Source organism: Haliaeetus leucocephalus, unplaced genomic scaffold (genome assembly GCF_000737465.1).
Source record: "Haliaeetus leucocephalus isolate CR32 unplaced genomic scaffold, Haliaeetus_leucocephalus-4.0 Scaffold161, whole genome shotgun sequence".
Classification (NCBI taxonomy): domain Eukaryota; kingdom Metazoa; phylum Chordata; class Aves; order Accipitriformes; family Accipitridae; genus Haliaeetus; species Haliaeetus leucocephalus.
This window is the reverse complement of record NW_010972597.1, coordinates 1,852,519-1,875,440: the sequence shown is the minus strand read 5'-3', so window position 1 is coordinate 1,875,440 and position 22,922 is coordinate 1,852,519. Positions and strand designations below refer to the sequence as shown.

General features: G+C 38.3%; 1 protein-coding gene across 3 annotated transcripts in view; it reads left to right on the top strand.

The window, feature by feature from the left end:
* CHID1 (chitinase domain containing 1) overlaps positions 1–11,215 on the top strand; it is a 135,135-nt gene extending 123,920 nt beyond the window's left edge. Inside the window, exons 10-13 of one of the 3 annotated variants that reach the window (XR_774046.1) lie at positions 5,445–5,525; positions 8,804–8,846; positions 10,922–11,097; positions 11,190–11,215. Coding sequence is in view for 2 of the 3 variants with exons in the window: in XM_010562568.1 (XP_010560870.1) it covers positions 5,445–5,525; positions 8,804–8,846; positions 10,922–11,020 (223 nt within the window). In the remaining variant the exon portion in view is untranslated. The other 2 variants (XM_010562568.1, XM_010562569.1) reach the window with 2 other exon arrangements.
* The last annotated feature ends 11,707 nt before the right edge of the window (positions 11,216–22,922 follow it).

Sequence of the window (22,922 nt, the reverse complement as noted above, 5' to 3'; positions counted from 1 at the left end):
AAGGCTAATATCTAAAGATTGTTAAATTGCAAGGCATCTCTACCTTTTGAAAGCTGCAATTTTAGGGATCGAGTGAGTGAGAACTCAAAATCTCTCTATATAATCTTTTTCCTTTTTCAAATTTTCTTCCTTTTGTGTTTTCATTTATTACCATTGAAGGCATTCTTTATCAAAACTGTTAGTTTCATGGTTGAATTATTTGGTAGCTTGTAGTGTATGCAGCAATTTTGCAGCTGCTCTTTAGAAATGATCTTCTAAAAAGCAGAGAAGGTCAAAAAAAATCTCATTTTTAAAACTTTTCAATTTAAAGTTTAAAAGTGTCTCTAGAGATTATATTGTTTCTTGACATTTTTTTCCCACCAAAAAGGAAATAGTGGAAGAAAAGCCTAAGCATGTAAGATGTGGAAGTGTCATGGTAGTTGAAATTAAACATTAAATAAAAGGGATTTTGACTTACAGATTTTATACATATATCCCAGCTGAAAAAATCTTGTTTCAAAGATTCCTATTTGTCCTTTCACACAGTGTCCTGATGTACACAGAGCAGTGGGGAGACTGACCAGTACTGTCTGGAAAATATGTACCAACATAGGGAATGTCCTTAAAAAACAGTACTACCATGAAAACTGTTTTGGAGGTATTTCTGTATATTTGTTTTGCATCAGAAATTTAAACTTTTGAGCTTTAGAATACAGCCTTTTATGTGATTTCTCATACTTTTGTTAAGAGATATGGCTCACTGAATAGGGGGGAAGATGGACCCTACCTAGTTGAGTCCAAAACATCTGTTACCATGCATAGGCACTGTTGATGGTCAGTTATGAAGATGCAATTCCTGGTAGATTCAGGGTTTAATAACTAAGTTAAGTCTATTGTAACTGAAGCAGACTGAAAAGAAAATGTGTGGTATAGATTTTCAAGCTGAATAGTATTTTGTATCCTTTGACTGAAGCACTCAAGTTTGCTATAGTAGAAGATAAGCACAGTTTGCTGCAGCAGGAGCAAATGATCCTTCCTTCTGATTAGAGACCTGTTGCTTCTAGTCAGACTTTTGTTCATGTGAGAACTGAGGTGAAAATGTAAGAAAAGAGCATCAAAATGGGATATATGCTCAGTAGTGGTTTCCTTTTCACTAAGCTTTTTTGTTGAAGAGTGACTCAGGACTAGTAAAGCAAAGCACCTGAGGATTAAAAAAGTTAACCTTTGTAAATAAATCCTATTCTAAAAATTTTATATAAAGCTATATATTTTCCTAGAATGTATATTCTTGTTGCAAAAGATATACTAGAGACATGTTTCTTTATATTCTTGGTGAAAAAGCATTATCTGTGAAGATAAATACATTCTTCAGGGGAACTGTAGATCATGGGTTTTACCTTAACATATTCCAGTGCCATACCATTTTTCGTGTTCTGGAAGAAAAGTTTCTTAGAAAAGGAACACCAGCCACAAATCCTGAGAACCTTTCTTCTGGATCCTTTATTTATTAGTTGAATGTGCAGCAAAGTGCAATAGTGCGTAGGTGTAGCCATATTAGTGTTGTTCATAGATACACATCTTTGGCAGGACTGACTTTACAGGAACTCCATAATATGTACATTTTGGCTTCTCATTTATTCTGTGGAAGGAAATGCTTGTTTTAGTCCAACCCTGCCCAGTGGGTTTGTAACCAGGAGTATCAGAGTTGTATGAGTAACAGTTGGTCTCTATAGACCAAGAAGTGTCCTTTTTGACAAGAAGTATGGCAGTAAATTGCAGTAAAACAGTGCGGATTTAAAGTCTTGTATGAAAGGTGGCAGGCAGACTTAAAATCTTTTCCAAACACTTTTGTATTATGTGGCCATGTTTTTACCAAGTTGTAACTTTTAAACTTTCAAAGCCCAGTTGTGACACCTGAACTGATACTTTAGCTGCTTAGCTATTATCAAGCAGGAACATTCTGGGGAATAAAAAGGTTGCTTTGGGTAAGTTAAACCAAGGCCTATTTAAATGAGCCAGAATGACAGTTCTCTGTTTAAGAACAAATATTTGCAAGGTGGACATGCAGGTGACATCTGCCTTTTGATACTATTCCTGATAATCCATGCAAATTTATCATTTTTACATGCCGCATTGGTGCTTCATTAGAGACTAGCATCGATACTTCAGATACTTCATCCGTGCTGACCTCGTTTCAGGCTAGGACCAGAGAAACAGCATGACTTTCTCTGCAAATGGTCACAAACTTCCCAGGAAATACGTTGTGCAAGACAGTGAAGCTGAGTTTTCAGTGTTTATCATACTCTTAACTGCTCAGGCAGCTTGGTAAAAGAAGAAAGCTAGTAAGTTAAGAGCTGAGAGACGAGGAAGCAAATAAATTAGTCTGGATAGGAGTATAAAAGTAGATGTGAACTGGACAGTGGCAGTAGAAAGAGGGATAAATTAGAAAGAGAGGAGAGAAAAATAGCAATAAATATGAGTCAAAAGAAGAGTGAGGTGAAAGGTGGAAGGAAGAAGGAAGGCTGGCTGTGATGAGCTCCCTACCCATCCCTTTTCCTCTTTGAGAAACTGGAAATGAATCTAGATCTCTGGTACCCCAGTCATACTGATATCCCATGCTTGTCTGGTTCAGTGTGATGGAAAATGTCTCTTCTCATTTTTTTTTTTTAATTTTTATTTAAATAACTGTGTATCCAATATTTGTTGAGTCAAGTACTGCCTCAGCTAGGAGATAATATGTTAAGAGCACCTGTCAAGCATTAGTTTGAGTCAAGCAAGCATGTTGTGATACAGGCACTGCAGTTTTACACAGGAACCCTTCCATTTACGATGCATATAGTAGGATAGCACAGAGATAATGGGAAATATGGCATATCTGGGAGATGTTGCCTATAAAGCTGCTGTAAGTTTTACTGCAAGAAAATGAATAGTGACTGGGGCAGATGACTACAGGAAGGGAATGGATTGTTCCCAGGTTAGGGCAGTAGAAAGCCTATGTGAAACAGCTGTGGTTTGTTGCTGCACCTCTTCCAGACTCTTCACAGCAACCTTGTTATCTGTAGAAAATACTTGACTTTCAGAAGTGTTGAGGACGCAGTTGCAGTTGAAGTAAACAGGAGCTTATTGTTTTGAATGTTGTACTTTGGATTTTTGTTGTCCTTAATAGAGACAATGTAAGAACCAAGTTAATACATTTCAAGTAGGTCCCCAAAAATTAATGGATAGTAGTGACTATATTGGGCCTAATATTTCTTTTTTCCCCAACTCAAGCTTGGTACTAGTCTCGTCACCATAGATGTGATTCAAAGATGAACTTTGCTCTTGCATACCATGGTGATAAATGCCTAGAGGCAGGAGAAAGGAAAATAAATTCTCTGTGCCTGGTCAGGATCGGTTCTCATTAAATGCAGTGCATGCCTGGACAGCTTTAAAATAATAATATACCTTATATATAATAGGCTGTAATAATTGCTTCAAGTTGCATTTAGAGCTTGTTCGTATGTATGTTGAACACTCTTTAATTGTGTTGGGATTTTTAGCAAGCAAAATTAGGATTTCTCATGTGAAGTCATATGTTCAGGTATAAAACTGCATGCCAGGCTGTCTTGGCTGGTTATTCTTGTCTTCTGGGCTGTAACATCTTGGTCCCATGTTCTACATGAGTGTGGTCTCCTGTCATTACTGAAGTCGCCATTCTGGAATGAGGCAAGGTGTTAAAAGCTGTCCTTAAATTTTAAATATACAAAACTAGATCTATTTGCATATTTCTCTAGTGAGGCAACTTAAAATTTTGCATATCTTAAAAGGTTCTGAGGTTAACTTGCATTATTTGAAAAGGTGCATTGTTACAGGGCATGTGTATATTGAGGAGGACTGCAATAGCTGCTACCATGTGTTTGCTTATATAGATACTTAAATAGCATGCCTGGCTCGGGTTCATCTGACTTAAATACAAAATGAATATCTTTTCTAAAACTGCTAGGAGTAGGCAACAATTTACCAGTATATGAATGAGCAAGCGACAGCAAAAGAGAGAAGATATTCCCTGCAATGCTGAATGTTGTAATTGCATTTAGAATAATACTGAAGAAGAGAATAAATCTTTTTCATACTGAGAAATACAAATTTTTTCTCTTTTTTTGAAGTATATAGTGAGGTGGAATTTCAGCACTGACGGAGTCAGGATAGTGGCTGATGAAAATCAGTTATGACATCTTTTACGTAGGAGATGGAAATTTCTTATTTAAAATAAGGTGACTTAAAGGCAAATTTCTCCATGTAAATCCTGTCATAAGCAGAGAAATTATTGCAAGAATGAGACATATTGTAGAAGAGATGGTTTTGATAGATTTTGCAAAAACAGAAAAATAATTTTAATGCTACCTTATGATCACCGTGTTTGCCTGTGAGAGCTTTATATAATCATGATAAACATAGAGTACTGATAATGGGACTTTGAATTCAAATTCCTGATACAATCTCCAAGGAAAAAAGAAACTGATGGTGCTTGGTCTGTGGCCAGATAAACCCTCTGATGTTTAGCCAGGAAAGTTGTCAGCAGAGTTAAGTTCAGCCTTCTTGCTCCACAAAGATGCAGTTAAAAAGATGCAGAAGAGACAGAGGAACATGTGATAAAGACTTCTCTTTTTTCTGTGACACCCATGTGGCCTCTATCACTGGCAGTAGCTTGCCATCTTCTGGTCTTCTTACATGAGGCAGCAAGCAGCTTTATTTCCATTGTGCAGTCAGAAATGCAGACACAAGGAGACACTGTGTCTACACTGAGATGATACTGTGAGCTAACCAAGAACATGAATTTAGAGCGTACTAACTATTCCACACCTGTTCCCTATGCAGTTTTTTGGGTACAAGTAGTATTCTGTCCTCACTTTGCGTCAAGTAGGTGTGAGGTAGGTCATTCCATGTTCAAAAAGTCCATGCAAGACAATAATGCCAAGAATCTAGTGGTGGAGAAAATTCATACAGTTACTTAGCAGTAACTTTTCCTTGAAAACAAGCTCTTTTTAAATTTCATTTTTAGAAGATTAACTAATCCCCTTTTATAGAACTTTTCTGATCACATAATAGTGGCTTATAATTAAGAAGTGCACTGATTAGCCTTGGAGGACACAATTAGGTACAGCTTAGGGATGACTTCAGTTCCTGTGCTTTGGTGTATAGGAATCAGACTGTAGAAATATTGAAGCACTGCCTTCATGTGCCTTTATAGATTTGCCAATTGAGGAATGTTAATTAATTCATCACTTTAAAAATAAAAGCCTAAAAAAGCAAACATGGCTAATTGTAAAGCAGCTGAGGAAATTAATTGTTCAGCAAGAAGATATTTTTGATACAGTGTTCAACATCTAAACATGGTACAACTGCTTTTTCAGAAATTTCTGCAATGTAATTTCATAACTGCCTTTTAGAAAAGTTAATTCCATATCTATGTTTTTAATTTCTAGGTACATTGAAACCTTGAAGGAGCACAAACCAAAAATTGTCTGGGATGAACAAATTGCTGAACACTACTTCGAATACAAAAAGTGAGTTATATTTATTAACTTACTGTTCTGCAGGGCATGGCCCAGTACACAATGAATTGCCAGTTAACTATAGCATGCAACTGAATTCAGCAAATGGAAATTCTGCTGTTTGTAATCTCTATGTCAACACTGAGCTGCAGCATAAAAGAGTGCTTCAGGCGAGAGAAGTAAATCAGAGAAGGATTAATGAAATAACATAAGCTAAAACAATCTTTAGAAGAGAAGTCTGATGAGTCATATCTTTAGAAGTTATCCATCAAAGTTATCTGCTGAGTGTCAGTTAATCAGAGGCTATGAGATTAGTACTGTGAACTGTTGGGTGATTACCAATAACTCAGCCAAAAATAGTTCTGAGAAAAATCTGTGGTACAAGAGCCTGGTTTTACAAGTCCTGGTGATAAGATTGGTCAAGCAACAGACTTCCACTAAATGGAATGAACTGTAGAGAAATGTAATGAGAATAACATCAAGTGACTTCCAGATAAAGTTTTTAAAAGGACTCAGAACATGAAGGGAAATGGTAGTAACTTTCTTTGTCCTTCCTTTTTCATCATGACATGGCAAGAGGATTCCTGATGCTAGGAAAAATCCATTTAAAAGATATTTAAAAAAAACCAACCAGCAATATCCTATTAAGCCTCAGGGATAATTTGCTATTTTTGTATGCAAATATACAAAAATACAGTAAAATTATACAAACAAAAACCTACTACTTCTACAAAAACTATTATTCAATGCATTGTTAATGTGAAGACACACCACTGAAAACAAGAGTAAAACATATTTTATGGTGCTTTGAGAAAGAAAAGATCAGAACTACTTTGTTACTTCCAAAATACCTTCTTGGTTTTAATATTTTTAAATGTAAAAAAAAACCCCAACAAGCCAAAAGTAAAAGTGTCCTACCTTTATATTTTTAGTTTAATTTTCAAGGTTTCTCTCAGCCTGTAATTTTCTTCTGACTTCTCAGCAATGTGTATTTCTTGTCAGAAAAAAAAAAAAAATTACCTGTTGGTCAGCAGTGTTTTAATTTATCTTCTGTGTTTGTATGAAAGGACTGGGATCTGTATTCCTTCATATTTAATCCTTTGGTATCCCATTGAAAATTACTTTGTGCCAAACAATTACAAGTTTTTTTGTGTTAACTAAAGAGGAATAAATCAGAAGCTTTGTTTTACTGATCTTTAATGCACAATCCAGTTGGAGACACAATGACTGCCGGATGAAAACTTGCTCTTGAAAGAGTACATCTGAGGGCTCTGTTTGAATGGCATACTTCTGGGATTAATTTCTGAAACACATTTTCTAAACATCTCCTTGCAAACTGAATGTGTGGGAAAGGGATAGCTTGTCAGTGGTGCTATATCATTTGCCTTTGAAAGCCAATCTTTGGAGATTCTTGTTTGTGGGCTTCCTGGAGGAATTTTTGATGCATAAAGCACACTGGATCTGAAAATCACTCTAAACTTCACTTGCTGCGCTGTGCTTGGCAGGCAGCCATGTGGCTCAGTGCACCTGCAGTGGTTCAGGCGGCTGCCAGGGAGGGTTATTCAAGGGAACCCTTTTTCAGTTACCACTTTGGTTTGCAAAGGTTCAGTTGCATTGGATGGGGATGGCAGCGAAGCCTGAAATATGCTTCACTGGTAAAGCATCTCACCTGGAAATCTTGCATGTCTGCAGTTGCTGAGAAATCAAATCATGAATCTTTAAGCAAAGCACAGCTAATGATTTTCATGTAGCAGGCAGAGGCTATTACAAATAGTTACAGAAATGTGTTGTCTGTCAGTGCTTGTCCCAGTGCACTTTACAGGTAAGTATGCATTTACATAAGTTGGGAGATTTCAGGAGCAATTCCTACTTGGTCTGTCTATGCACTCTGCATTTCCTCCTAGCCTAACTGGTAAAGTGGTGCTGTGAGACCACTTGTAACTCATCCTTCTCATTATTTGGGGTTTAAAATGCAGCGTTGGTATCTGTGCCCAGTGTAGCTTGCCCTGTGTGTATATTTTATACTGCTAGCATTTAATTTAACCTGAACGATAGTAATTTGGGGAAAATCTTTCACAGTTTGCATCTGACAACCAAATGTCTTCATCTTTTTCAGATGCGCATTTAGTAGGTACAACTGTCTTTTACTATCTGACAGTTTTATAACCCAGTTGCAAGAAGATACCTCATTGTGTTTACTTAGATCTAGTTTCAAACCATCTCTGTTGTGAGATCTTCTCTTGGATCCTCTATTTTCGCTGTCAGCCTTTTCACCTCTTCTAAGAGTTGTCCTCCTTAAAAGGGTAAATAAGTATCTTGTCTGACTCTGCCTGTATTGCATTTCATTGTAACCAGTTCTTGGACAAAGTGTGATGCCCAAAGAAGTTTGGGACTTTCATCTTAATCGTGAAAGTTACCTGATTTCTTCCCAAACTTTGTGTTAGTTATTAGGAAACTGCTTTGTTCCTTAGATGTTTTGAAAGGCCTCATGGTGAAGCCTTTTAAGGAATCCTGTAGATAACCAGGGATTTTTGCTGTTGTAGTTGTGGCATGATGCAATTGCTATACAAAGACTATTCTAGCAGGTCTTTGACTCTATACAGTCTTGTTTTGAACTTTCTAACTTTCCAGCTGCTAGTGTTTTCAAAGCCCATTTAAGTAGGATGATTTTGTCAGGAGGACCTTTCTGACAAATATTCCTGTAACTGATACCTGCAGGACAATGACTCAGTTGCATACTTGACTTTTAGATGTGGTTTGTGTACCTTCTCTTAATGGCTTTTCTTTCCCCACCACTTTGGATTTATGTGCTGTGAGATGTTTGTATCTACAGTAGAAAAAGGGCAGGAGTAGCTCTTATCTGCAGTAGAAAAGGAAGAGAAGTAGAGAAGATTTTGGCCCTACCCTGCCCTCAGTAGACAGAGTAGCCAGAGTGCAAGTATGGAATGAATGGAAGTTGATGGCAAAAGTGTCTTATTTCAGAGGCAGAGTGCCTCAGCTTCCAGGGTGGAATGAGCACTGGGTGAGAAATCTCAAAGATACACGGTGCTAAATGGCAAGTAGTTTCTGTCATTGATATGGGCTTATTAATGCTCATGTGCTGAACACACTAGCGTATCTTATTTTTAATAGCAATAACTTCTTCAAAATAAAATTGGCCATTTTCTTCAGCACTGTCTTTGTTTCCTTTTAGTGTGAAGGAATAAAACTCGTTTTGAATTTTAACCTCACTAAAAATCCTATGGAAATCTATTAAGCTATTGTGTCTATTTGGTTTTCCTGTTTTGCAGAAATAAAGGAGGAGAACATGCTGTCTTCTACCCAACACTGAAGGTAGGTGCCACTTTTTCATGTCAGAGGGCTGTAAGAGGAAAGAGATGTTTACTTGACTTGTTGTATTATTGAGACAGTTCAGAAAATGTTTGTGGAAGAAGTTTACCCTATGTGGTTGTTACGATTCAAAGCCTGAGTTGCCTGTACAAGAAGATTGTTTTTTCTATCTCATGCATAATGGGGTTTTGCGATCTTTGGAGATTAGCCATGTCTAGAGATAAGACACACTAGGGCAAACCAGTGCTCTGAGAGGATCTGTTCAAATGCACAGTTCATGTGCTAACAGACATGCTGATTGTCAGACAAGAGACAAGAAATTTTCCTTCTGGTCGTGTTGGCTGGAAGCTTGGGGAACTTTTGCCTTCCTCTGTAAGAGGATCCTGATTCTCCCTCGCAGCCTATATCACCCTGTTTTCTTCAGTTCTGTTTCTGTGGAACATATTTTAGTGTTTTGAAAACTTAAGCATTTGGCCTTACTAAAGTCCTTTAGCAGGACGTACAATTTCTGTCTACGCAATAGTCTGCAATATACCAGAATACAGGATAAAATGATTACTTGCAGCCTTAGTTCCTACGAAGCTATCTTTAGATTTTCTCAAATTAAGCTAAAGGCAGTATGTTAAGCCTCTGCTGGCTTTTAATATTGGAAGGGAATTGCTTCTGTAGTGAAAGTATATCATATTTACAGAGAACAGAGACATTTTCTATGGTTAAACTGGTGTGAAATGATCCAAGGCTCTGTTTTTCTGAACAGGATTGTTATCTTAAGCTCCATTAGTACAAGGATATTTCCCTTCATTAATCTAATACTGGTGGAAGTACGAGCACATATGGGATATTGATTACCACATCTAACTATGTTCTTGCTAGTAGTACCTGTCTTAGAGTGTTAGAAAGTTTCCTTGTGAGCCTGTCAGAGAAAAGGTAGATCGTGCTGCATGTTGTCATGCTATGTTCTCTTCTGCCTTGTTGAAGGATTTCACCCTGCTATTGTCAGTACTAACCAGATTAAGAACACTCATTCCTGCACATTTCTTTCATTACTTCTTCTCTAGCAGATACTCAACTGATGGTTGGTGAATTTATGGAAACAGGTTTTCTTTTCAATTTCAACAAGCTTGTAATGAAGTATTTTGAGATTTGTATGCTGGCACAAATAAAAGAGTTGTTCACATAATGTGATCAAGATGGTCGGGGAACACTTAATTTTATTACTCCATGACAAGTGTGTTTCTTCCCCTTTTTAATGTTATAATCACTGGCAGGTTGCTCCAACTTAGGTTTGTTCATGATTAGTTAAAAGCAGTCATGAGCGCTAGGCCCAGTGGATCTGTTAATGATCTGTGTTCTGTTTTCTATGGAAATGAGTTTTAAACACATCCCTGCTGTGAGAAGTTTAAACATTGCAGTGCTGCACTTCAAAGTAAGAAAACCTGAAAGTAAAAGATTGAAAAATAATTATTTTAATTGTCTGAACTGAAAGAAGCGCAGAACGTGAATTATGGCATTGCTTCCCTTGTAAACCAATGGGTAAACTAACTCTAAATCAATAGCTGGAGCTGAAATAGGGATACTTTTAAATACTAATCTCCCAGACTCTCTTTAAAATAGAATTGTAATAATGAAAATTGTGACTTTGTCCTGGGAGAAGGCAAGGGTAAGTAAGAGATCTTGATGGTATTTGACAACTTGTTCTAATTGTCTTTGGTGATAAAGTTTTATTTTACCCCTGAGACATTTTTGGGAAGAGTTAGAATTTCTGTACATTGTGAAATGATAGCCAAAATTAGAATAGTCCTTTGCATGGTTCATAAATCTGATTTATTTCTATGGCATTTTGTCTATCTAGCTGGTTATCTTTTATTAGGTCATTGAATTAACTGGTGCAATTAACTGTCTCATACTGAATGATTGCTTGCTAACCAGAGAGTATTTGAAATACAGGCTAAGTTCTTCAGTATCTGGTTCAAGGATAGATGTTTTTAAAATGTCTGATAATGGCATGAAGAGATGACAGCATGGAGTGTCTAATATCTCTGACTAAAAGGTAATTGCTTTATGTGTCTTTGTCTTAGTCTATCCAGTTGCGCTTAGAGCTTGCAAAAGAATTGGGCACTGGAATATCCATCTGGGAACTGGGACAAGGCCTGGACTATTTTTATGACCTACTTTAAAATAAGAGATGATCTGGGAAAGACTTTATTTGCTTCACTGAGACTCCACCTTCAATTAATTTGGGTATCCTGGAGAGGTGATTTTTAAAACATTTTTTGTAATTTATATCATATCTGTATTAAACTTGCATTTTTCTCAATAAAGAACCTTTTCTGATTTGCCACACAGATGTGATTGTTGGTATCTGATAAAATTCAGAGAAAAAAAACAAAACAGAAATTTCTCTTAAAGCTCCTGAATTCAGAGTCATTGAAAATAGACCAACATAGCTGGGATGGCATCAGGGTTGAAAATATTTTCTGAAATGTTTCCTACAAGAAATAAAATGGACAAGTTGATGCCATCTGATCAAAGTTTAAGACGGAGACCTCTCAAACAGTTGCTGGTAATAACCAAAGTAAGTGAACAAATAAATCCATCAGATTATGTCCAGCAAATTTAATATCTGCTGGACCCTCTGCATCTTGCTGTCTTCTGATAAGGTAAGTCAATGTAAAATGTCAGGGGTGAGACCAATTAGATATCTTTCCTTCAAGCTGGCAGAAGAATCAAGCCCTGACAAGCTAAGCTGTTAGCTCTGTTTTTTCATGTTAGTAAATTCCTTAAGTAGTTCACAGTCACAGTAATTTCAATTTATGACTTGTTTCTAAGTCGGTTTTGTTACAGGAGATGCTCTGTAATTTCTCTCTTCTGCCTAGCCTGCTTAGTGTCTCAGTTTACAGTATTTAGCACTAGTGCTTGATGCATTAATGGTTAGTTTGTGGGAACTATAATGTTTAGCACCAAAGGCTATAATGGTAGTGATGGATTACATGGATAGCCCCAATAGACAGAGCCCCAGAGCAGCTCTGACAACCCCTAGACTTAAATAGGTGCTGTGAATGTGATCAGCGTCTTTGTGCATAAAGCTGTCATTCTTTAGCGGTACACATTGGTGCTTTTGTCTCCATAATACAGAATTTTTATGAACCCAAAAGCTGTAACAACCCATCAGTTTAAAAACAAAGCCAAAAAATTGTGTCCCTGCTTTTTGTTTACAGTATTTGTGTTTGTAGAAATACACAGGCTTCAAGGCAGTTTCTTCTAAGGAACTAAGAGGTGCTGGGAATTTGATGAGGGTGTCATTGGTCATGAGCAGAGACTCAGGCAATAGCTCTGTACTCCCACTGGTGTTCTTCTTGCCACTTACAGTTGTCACAAAGATAACTGCACTCCTCTGTTTGCATCCACCCTTCCCAGTAATTAATCTCAGTGGGGAATTTATCTGCCCCTGCTGTTTTCAGCAGAATAAATCCCACTGTAATGCACCATCGATTAAAGAACTATTGATCTTCACCTCTCTGATTTAGTTCTGGCATCTCTCAACTTCTCACATTGCCGGTATCCAGCAGGGTTTACTAATCAGGCTTCTTTCTTCCATACCATTAGTAGTAAGATAATTTGCTACGTGAGTCCTTGTGTTCAATTAACTTGAACTTTCTAGTTCGTTCAAAAGCAATTTAAAGTCACTCTGGCAGTGGTATCTAGAATAGCACAAGAATTAAATTCTATTACACTGGTTTTTCTACTTTCAGTGGCACTACTGAACCAAAGTGTCTCAGGAAAAAAATAGTCTGTAAGAAATGGAAGGGGTTGTGATCTGAAGTGGCATCCATTTTTGTATTAGCTAGTAGGTAGCTTTCAAAACTGGGTGTGGGGAAGAAAAGAATATTTCTTTTTAGCATGTTTTTTCCTCTTTAGAAGAGATACATGTAATTTGTCATGTTTTTAATCATTTTTTTATATTCTGTGATGATTCTCTATGAAGTTCAAGATTCCTGTTTGTCTGTGAGTACACCTACGTTAGAAAGAAGTGTCTTTTCCATCCTTAGAGATAGAATGAATACCTCTGTGTGTAAAAAAGATCAAACTAACTCTTGCTATATTATGAAAAATAAATACCAGATGAGAAGTACATTGTGATTTTGAGCCATCCATGGTATATAGGTGCTTGAGGCCAAGGATGTTGCCTTTTGTCTCTAAAGGCAAAACACGTTTGTTGCTTTAGAAATAATATTCCAAAAGAAACAAAGTTGGCATAGTTCTTTATTGTGAAGTTCTCTGGTAAAAAGAAAAGTGAGCACCAGAAGGCATGTGAGCTCCACAATGAATGAAGATCGGCTTCTGATGGATTGATCTTGCGTTCACTTAATTATTCAGTGTGCGGGAATGTCAGGTTGTCTTGTATTAGATATCAGAGAATCCACAAACCAGTGTGCCATCAGTGAGCCACCACAAAACCAGGTTTCTTTTGAAATTTGCACCTCACCACCTTCATGAAAAGGAGATGCTGGTATGAAAGTAGGTTCTGCAGAGCATCTGTTTTTATGACTTTCCCTCAGACAAGTGGGGAAAACTGAGCAAAGGCAGAAGGTGTGTGGGAGTGCTGGAGTGGCACTGCTGTAAGGACCATGGCAGGTAACTTTCATTCCCTCATTTTGAGAAGAACAGAAAGCACTGTTTTACAATGCAAAGAAACATTTTTCTGTAAAGCAAAAAACAAAACAAAACAAAACAAAAACCCAAAAGTATGGTGTTTGTTTTTCCATAGAAGCAGGTACTCCTTAAATGAGGTACTTGCCAGGGCAAGACCAAAGATACTGGACTTAAAGAATTGAGGGTATGACTGGGAGAAATATCTAGTGTTCCTATTAAAACAGCTTACCTCTAGTATAGCAAGTGGTGAAATGGAAGTGTGTTTATTTCAACAGAATATTTCATCATTCAGTTTTCTAAGATACATTTAAGAAAAAAAAAAAGCTGTGCTCTATAATCTAGTTCTTCTGCAAGAAAAATTTCTGTATATTAGGGTAAGATCTCAGGTGCTGTGAATGTAAAGGTATCTTTTAGCTACCTGATGCCAAGCAAAGCTTTCTTCCAACTGACCTTTGCTCTTGTGTTTCCCCATGTTTTACTTTTTTGGGTTAGACTCATGCAGGGTTACAATTTTCACTGCGTTCACTGAGAAAAAGAAGTAGCACCTGATTCTGTTGCAGCTGGCCTTCAGTATGAAGCTAGTATTTTTATCGTCAATTACCATCACACACAAAGTTTTAATAGTTAGCAAAGGGGTTTTTTTATATCTGTATACAACTAAGTATCTTATCGAGACAGAAAAGAGGATTATCTGACTACTTGCAGGATCACATGGACCATACTTCTGGGATAACAGCATCACATCTTATCTCAGGAAACGTGTCTTTTGTGGTAAGTGTATCTGTCTTGAAAACCAGACCTGCTGTACAGTCTTTGTAATGAGAAACTGTTTTAACAGAGAATTGTGGAAAATAAATTGTTTAGCTTGTCTCATTGTGAGATGCTACTTCTTCAAGGAGAATTGCTTTGGTACCTTGTTTTACAGTTCCTTTTTTGTTATCATATGTAGATGTCAAACTCCAGAATTAACTGTAGCTTCCAGGTAAGAAAGTTGGGAGTGATAGAGAAGAGGTAAGGTAGACTGAAGCATGACAATAGGACAACAGCTTCTTTAACCACTTCTTAGTTATAAAGAATTGTTGAGTGAGTTGTGTTGGTTATGGGCTTGGGTAAAAATATAAAATGCCTCTTCCATTTCTACTATAAGCTACTAGCAGTAATTATTTTTAAGAGTGGGGGTGGTGTTTTGTGCACAGTTCTCTGTGGAGTCTGCAAAGTTAATGGATGTTCATAGGAACTGTAATTACAGTCTCTCCTGAATTTGGGATGTGTCTTTTGAAAGTTTACTGTTTTGATTAATACACAGTGCAGCTGTTTGACTTCAGTTGAACAAATGGCAGCACAAAGCAGACAGATTCTACCTCTGCAGCTTGAAGAGGTTGTATGTAGCTATTTCCTGAAAATCCCATTCCCTCAGTGATCTCTTTTTTATGTAGTAAGTGAAAATTAACTAAGCCTGAATTGGTGTTTTGTAGTCTACCAGGAAATCACTTTGATACTCTGTGTTGGGGAAAAATATATCTTCTTTTTAGAAAAAAAAAAATCTTTAATATGGAAAGTAACTGGAATAGAATTTGACTAGCACTGCTTATTCAAAAAGTTACAAAAGTAAATAGCATCACTTATCTTGTTAGCATTTCAGATTAAAAGCTAACATACGCGTTTAAATGTATTCTGTTGGAACGAGAACATTACAACAAAATGTTATTTTGCAAATAAATGTGGATGAATGGAATCTAAGACTCAAAATTGAAAACAATTAGTCATTTTACGTTCCTACTTAGATCAGTTACCTTTTCTGGATATATTTTAATGTTTATTTGGTTACAATGTAACTTTAAAAAAATATTTTAGGAAAAATACTGTAGAAAACCTGTACGGTATTTTCATAGAAACAAAAAACTCAGGATACGGATATCTGATGGTAGGACGCCATTATACAGCAGGATGGTGGATTCTTTTTCTCTGAAGTCAGGACGGGGTTTTTTGTCTAAAAGAAATGGTCTTGTTCAGTGACAAGCTTGGGTTTGAGCCAAGACTCAATAATAGTCTTTGGTCTGTGTAGTGCTACAGATCATGCTTGTCGTGGTTTAACCCCAGCCAGCAACTAAGCACCATGCAGCCTCTCACTCACTCCCCCCCCACCCAGTCGGATGGGGGGGAAAATTGGGAAAAAGAAGTAAAACTTGTGGGTTGAGATAAGAACGGTTTAATAGAACAGAAAAGAAGAAACTAATAATGATAACACTAATAAAATGACAACAGTAATAATAAAAGGATTGGAATGTACAAATGATGTGCAGGGCAATTGCTTACCACCCGCTGACCAACACCCAGCCAGTCCCCGAGCGGCGATTCCCCGCCCCCACTTCCCAGTTCCTATACTAGATGGGACGTCACACAGTATGGAATACACTGTTGGCCAGTTTGGGTCAGCTGCCCTGGCTGTGTACCCTCCCAACTTCTTGTGCCCCTGCAGCTTTCTCGCTGCCTGGGCATGAGAAGCTGAAAAATCCTTGACTATAGTCTAAACACTACTTAGCAACAACTGAAAACATCAGTGTTATCAACATTTTTCTCATACTGAACTCAAAACATAGCACTGTACCAGCTACTAGGAAGACAGTTAACTCTATCCCAGCTGAAACCAGGACACCCATGCTTCTTACAAGCTCTTAATGAAATAAGCTCTTACTCTAACTTCCAACACATTAGAACTAATTCTCCAGTCAACTGCTGAGGGCAAAGCAGAGGGGTTGCATGTGGCATATAGATGATCATATTTTGATCCATCCATTGTGTGGCGTTTAAATAAGGTAAAATTTAGCAATTGTCTAGTGTGGGAAGGCAAAACAAAATTAAAAAACTGCCTCTCTGTATGAATTCTTAGCTGGCTGCCCAGGTGGGAGTAGAACTTAATCACAGGGCATTACCCCGCCCACCTGTTTTTTCGAAGCAGGGTAATGAAGCTCATGTGAAAACATTAAGTGTAGATAAGCAGTATATTGACTTTCTAGAGACTTCCTAACTCTGCTAATTTCATTTACCAGAAGCCACTAATCACAACAGATATACACGTGGTGGTAGAAAGACCCTTCAATTTCTAGATTGAATGCCATGTATTTTTTGCATAAGTGACTTGCTGTAAGGCTTACAGGATCGTTGCGTTTTTCTGCAAATCCAGGCACAGTTTCTTGGAGCAGGGCTATCTAATGGTCCAGCTCTGTCATCTTCTGCTGTGAAGTTCCTGCTATGTGTATGGCTGCAGCAGGGCTTGCCTGAGTGATATACCTCACCTTTCTCAAAGGTCAGTGTGCATGGAATAGAAGTCAGAAGGTTATGGTGTTTCACCAGTTTTCTCCAGTATGTAAAGTCTGTACATTATGGTTACCTCTGCTGCTCATCCTACTCAAAAAGGTAAAATTGAATTTTGTTTTCCTTTGTTTATTGCATACATTTGCAAGTGTTAAAGCAGCTCAAAAAACCTTACAGCCATCACCAATTTTCACTAAACATTACTTTTCTATTCTTCCTTATGATCTGCATTTAGGAACGGTCTAGGTAGGCCTTTTGATATATTTCAGTGAGTTTTCTTCCAGTGCAACAGTGGAGAGTGTATACTCTGCTATATATTGTCTTTGCTTGACGGTTGTGGAGGATAGGACTGTGACTAAGAATAGCCAGCAGGCAGTTACTGCCCAATGTAGGAAATTATTTAGGACTGTGTATATCCATTTTCACCCAATTGTTAATGTTTCTCCCCTGATTTTTCAGGTGAACTCACGTGGGATATTAAGTTACTGTAGATTATTTGACTATTATTACAGTTTTTGCAACCTCTTTGTGTTTTCCTTTGCCCCTTTTGGGGGCTGAACAAAACAAATACTGTGAGCAGATATGCTTGTATATCATGAGTAGATGAAGGCCCAGCTGTAGCAGTGCCAGCATTCTTGTGCTGTGGAAGTGAGGGAAAGATGCCTGGAAGTATTGTGTGACCACACAGAGAGAGGAGGAGAGAGTCATTTGCAAAGCTGGCTCTCTAGTCCTTATAGTTAGTACAGTGATATTGTGGTAGGGTGGCAAAGCTCAGCTCTGCTCCTAGCAGCTACCTCTGGGCTGATTTCGCCCTTGTATAGAAGTGCTGTTTCAGTTGCTGTGATGGGAGTTTTTGTGTAAAACAAGCAGTCATGTTATTTTTGCTCTGCTATTTCATGTCCTTATGTGAAAAACCTCTGTGCTAATAATCTTTTTTGTTTTGCTCTCATTAAAACAACTGATAAATCTGGCTAAGTGAAAGTCAAAGTCCCTTTGTTTTGCACTAGAGCTGGAGCTAGTCGTGAGCCAGGTGAAGGTGTTTGGAAGAATTAATGCAGACCAGTTCTGCTAAGGCAACTATACAAATAGTTTCTTCATAAATGGCAAGCACCTCTCTTCGCAAATATATTGTCTCATGTGTTGCAACTGTAGGTACAACTTAAAATCAATTTTTTTTTTTTTTTTTTTGGTCTGGGTAGCTTGCTGGTATCCTTAGCTGGAATTAACATTAGAAAGTGTTTTATTCAATGATGCCTTTAAAATCACAGCACTAAATGGTTGTCTGCTGTATCAGGTCTTTGCATGCTGCTTCTGCTTTTTAACTCGGAACTTTCTATTAAAATTAAATTGCTTTTGCTGTTAGCTTGGAATTGTTTTAGATGAACTTTCTGTGTCAAACAGTGGGCCAGGATTTTAAATTCCATCTAATTCCTTCTTTCTTCATTCATATCAGCCCTGAAATTGTGATTGACGTGAGGATGCAATTGCACACAGGAGATTGGCTGAGTTCATGTCTTGAAAGCCCAGTTTAGAAGTTTATTGACTACTTTAAAGCACTGAGGGTTAAATTATACCATTAGTATTTGCTTTAGAATTTGGGATTACTGCCTTTGATACAAGAAGGAATGGGCAGTAAGTTTTAAGATTTTTGGCTTTTACTGAAACATATTTTTCAGTTGTTTTAGTGAGAGAGTTAAAAAAATATGTAAGGTGGCAGGGAGAATATTCATCATCCCCAGAATGAAGACTTTGCTGTTCTCTCCAATATAGAGCGCTTAAACCTTTGACATAAACAAAGTCCCAGTTTTGCATTCAGATTTCATCTTTGCCCCTTGGCAGTAGCTATTGAGCTTATCTGCCTCACTGACAGTGTGAGGGTCTTCTCAAAATCATTCACTGCAGAACAACCTGTGAACAACAAGTTGGGGTTGTGTGCGTGCCGAAGCGAACAGAGTGTGCTGCTGTTCTGAGTGATACTGTGAGAAGTGATGAGTCCCTCCCCTCTCCACCACAGATAAAGGGAAAATGGCTTTGCTTGTAGATACAGAGACAAGTAACTCCACAAAGGATAAATAGAAATAGTAATTTGCACAGCATGCAATCAGGTGGAGGAATTAACTGCTGCAGTAAGTCAGAAAGCCACAGACAGTAGCTGGATCTTTAAAAGGCCTGAATGTTTCCCTAGTCATGAGATCACTGATTATATGCTTTAAAGGGAGAATAATGGTGTCCTCCTGCCATTAGCTAAATTGGTACTCCTGTGAAGCATCTTCTCTCCGTCCCACCCCACTCCCAATATTTGAACATTTTTTCAGCACCTTGGTACTTCTGGCATTTTCTGCATGTTACCTGGGTAAGCTGGGGCGGGGGGGGGGGGGGAAGGATCTGTAGTGGACCACACTTGTATGGCTAAGCTTGTGCTTTTTAATCTTGCTTGTGTATGCACTTCAGGGGCTATGCTTGTCTCCTTTGACAGTGACTGTGTGGGCTCTGTTTGTGTGATGTCTGAGTCAAACTGCTGCTCAACTTTCATTTCCAAGCCATTTCCTTTGTAAGTGAAAGCATGTTTTTTTGCTGACATTCAAGTGCTGTTGGTGTTCAGGCACCATTGCTGCTTAAAGATTCCACAGGCCCCATTTTGCCACTGACTTGCATGTCTGGGAGCCCATTTGTTTTCTAGGATTGTTGTTGTTGTTTATAATTAAAACAGAATTTAGCAGTGCAGCTGCAGCTTGATTGCAGCTCTTTTAATGAATCTCAAATGAAAATATAATCCAGCTTCATCTCCTGCAGTTGTGTTGACTCAGTGAGAATGGGAGGACTCAAAAGAAGTAATAGTGCCTTTCCCCTGTCCTGCAGAAAATTTAAAATGGTTATTTGGAAGGGCAGAGTAGATGGTGGTTCTGAATGATGAAAAGGAGAACACTTCTGAGAACAGAGTTATGCTGTGAAGTTGTATAGCTTAGACAGTTTTTTTATAATGCTACTTTTGTAATAATACCCTTTTACTTTTTAAGGTACTTCCACTGGCAGCATCAAATAACTCACTTGGGGCTTTTCTGGGAGTAAACGGTTGCATCTGAATTTACTTCTAATTTCAGAGCAAACCTAAAATAATGAAAGCTTTGCTTAGTGACAAGCATTCTACAGTGCAGGTGTCAGGTGCTTAAATTTGGGCAGTTTCGTCATGATGATGGGGAGATGTCACCCAGGCTGACTGCAGCCACTAACAAAGCAGGAGGACAACGGTATGGCTCACTGCACATGAAAATGTTTTTGAATTTCTGATTGTATTGGAGTGGTCTGGAAATGCAGTGCTGAAAGTGAGCAGCACCTGGTAAGCTGTCTAAGTGCTCTAATGGCATCTCTCTATCCAGTGCTTCTCTTCCACTGTCAAGCTTTGCTCTCAGACAGTAAAACTTGTGATGCTCAGCTGAAAGTCAGGATTTTGTAAGTAGCTCCTTGAATGTGCATCACCCGGAGGAAGGATGTTTGGTTTAGTGTCAAAATTATCTGTGTCCTGATAAATGTCTCATTCTTTTGCCGTTACTATTGGAATAGAACAGTTCCAGCTGGAAGGGACCTACAATGATCATCTAGTCCAACTGCCTGACTACTACTGAAAACATACATCAGAAGTTATTTAGGAGAGTGAAGCTGAGGTCAAATATTTGCACAAAATTAAAGATCCCTACAGTGCTGTGTTGAATTACCTTTAAAAGTACCCCTGGTTTTGAGTCTCTGTCATGGGCTGTTCCCCACATATGGTCTATCTCAAAATGCAGATTAGGTGCTAATAGATCTGTCTGCAGGATCTTGGTCTGAGGACTGGTAACACTTTGGAGAATAAATCCCCTTTATTTCCCGTATTTGGAACTGGCTGGTAAAATGTGCATTCATAATAATGGCTGTTCTCCACTTAATTTGAACTATTCCAGCTCATTTCTGTCAATGTTAAATTAAACTTTAAGAATTAAGAAGGGAAGAAATTAAATTATGATGAGATGGGTCTGCCAAGCTTTATACTAGGGCACCTTGAATTTATGGCAAGGCAAACTTGGCTTATCTATCAAGAGAGAAGATTATAAAAGAATTTATTTCAAAAGAAGCTGAAATGCTTATTTTTATTTAACATCTCATGGATTGTTCTGCACGTTATCAGAATAATTACTTCCTGTGCTTACATAAGTAACACATTATTTTTCTTCAAACTGTTTTGCACCTCAAGTGTTTTGTCTGTTAAAATGATTGTGTGTTGGTTTTGTTACTACTGCATGAAGAAGCATTTGTAAGCATGTATAGTGAGTATTTCTAAAGACTGTTCTCATAAAATAGATGTTCAAGTATGGAATAAAGCATGAACAATCTAAGCTAGTGGACACACAAAAAGAACTGGTAAGTGGAAGATCATTTTATTACCAAATCTGCAGTTGTTTCAAGGACTGCCCTGTAGGTCTTGAACAATATTCAAGTTCTGTTCTATTTGTTTTAAACTAGTCACTTTGCCGACCTTACCATTTCCTTGGTACAGTCATATGGGCCACTAGTGGAAGAAGGACAAAGATTCATAGAGTTCTGGGTAAATGCAGAAACCACATTCCTCTGGGCTCTTGTCAAGGGCCATGCTCTGCAGTAATCCAGGACAGCTCTGGAAATTTAAATCTGAGGTACTGACATTCTTATACATAAAAAGCTTTGGGGGGGACGGGGGGCGGGCAAAGAGTACACTGCAAGAGAGTATCGCTGAATTGAGTTTTGCATATATAGGAGTTAATACATGGGTTATGTGTGTGTGAATGATACCAAATACTGTGATTGTTGTAATCCCCTGTTAATAAAGGGATTGACTTACAGTACAAAATGACTTAGATAATTCTGCATGCTGTATTATCCCTTCCAAGGATTTTGAAGCCTTATGGGCTTTCTAGCCCTCAGTACCTCCTTACTTTATTGCAGTACCTGCAGAACTTGTTTTTATGAAATGTTAATCATGGTCCTCAAACATGAATAATGAAGTACTTTGTTCCATACTGATGGGCCTGTAGATGACGTGGGTCAGGGAAACACAAAGCTGAGCCAAATACCTCCAAGCAGTAACTTTTGCATTTTGAGATCTGACATAATCATGGCAGAATTTTGTGAGTATATTGGTTTTGCAGCTACTCTCATGGGTCCATGTATAAATAGCATAATGGGAATGGCATTGCCCGTGTCAGTGGTGTCCCCTAGCACAGAGCAGGGCAGTGCCTCCACCAGTCTGTGCTGTCGTCCCTGGCACAGGAATGCTGGAAGAACCTCAGGGAGCTGCTTGATGTTTTGTTTCATCATGTTTTACCTCAGCACTAAATCCAGTATTCTTGTTTTGATGCATCTCTAGGTTTGCATGTGTACACACAGATTCTAAGCTCCTTTTCTTTCATTTTTTGGCAACATCCAAGTTTTTCTGCTGTGGGTGTAATGCCTATCTGACCATCATTTGATATCTGAGCCTGTCTAGAGTCTAGAAAGGGAAATTCAAGTTTATATTTCTGTTTGTAGAGAAGCTGCTGTGCCTCTGATTCCTGGCAGAGGGGTTTCAGCATGTCAGCCCACAGGGGAATGGCGAAGCTGTGCAGAGAGGAGCAGATCTGGCTGCAGTAGAAAACTTGGGTTGGAGAGAAGGGCACAGAGAAAGAAGACAAAAGAATTATCTAATCTGGGAAGGTCTTAGTTCCTCTGACAGTATAGCAAGCCACACTCCACATGAGCTCACAGGGCTGCTTCAGGGGGCAGCAGGACTGCTTGTACTACAGATCCTCTGTCTCTGAGGCAAGTGGGGTTTCAGCACCCTTGTAGGTACTCCCCAGCCCCTTTCCACAGGAGAGGTGCCAAACAGGACCCTCTCTTGCTCCTGACTTTTCCTGGAGACCATCTGTCTTACTGTCGGGTCCAGTGGAACACCTTAACAGTATGAAAAGCTAAAAATCTCAGCTAAAAGCTTTCCTGGTTTCCCCTACCCCACCCCGAGCTGTGCGAGATCTGAAGTGACCCAGAAATACAGCTGAAATACAAGAGGACAGTAATCCATCTGACTAGATGTGACAGCCCAACGCCAACCACACTGCCCGTCTG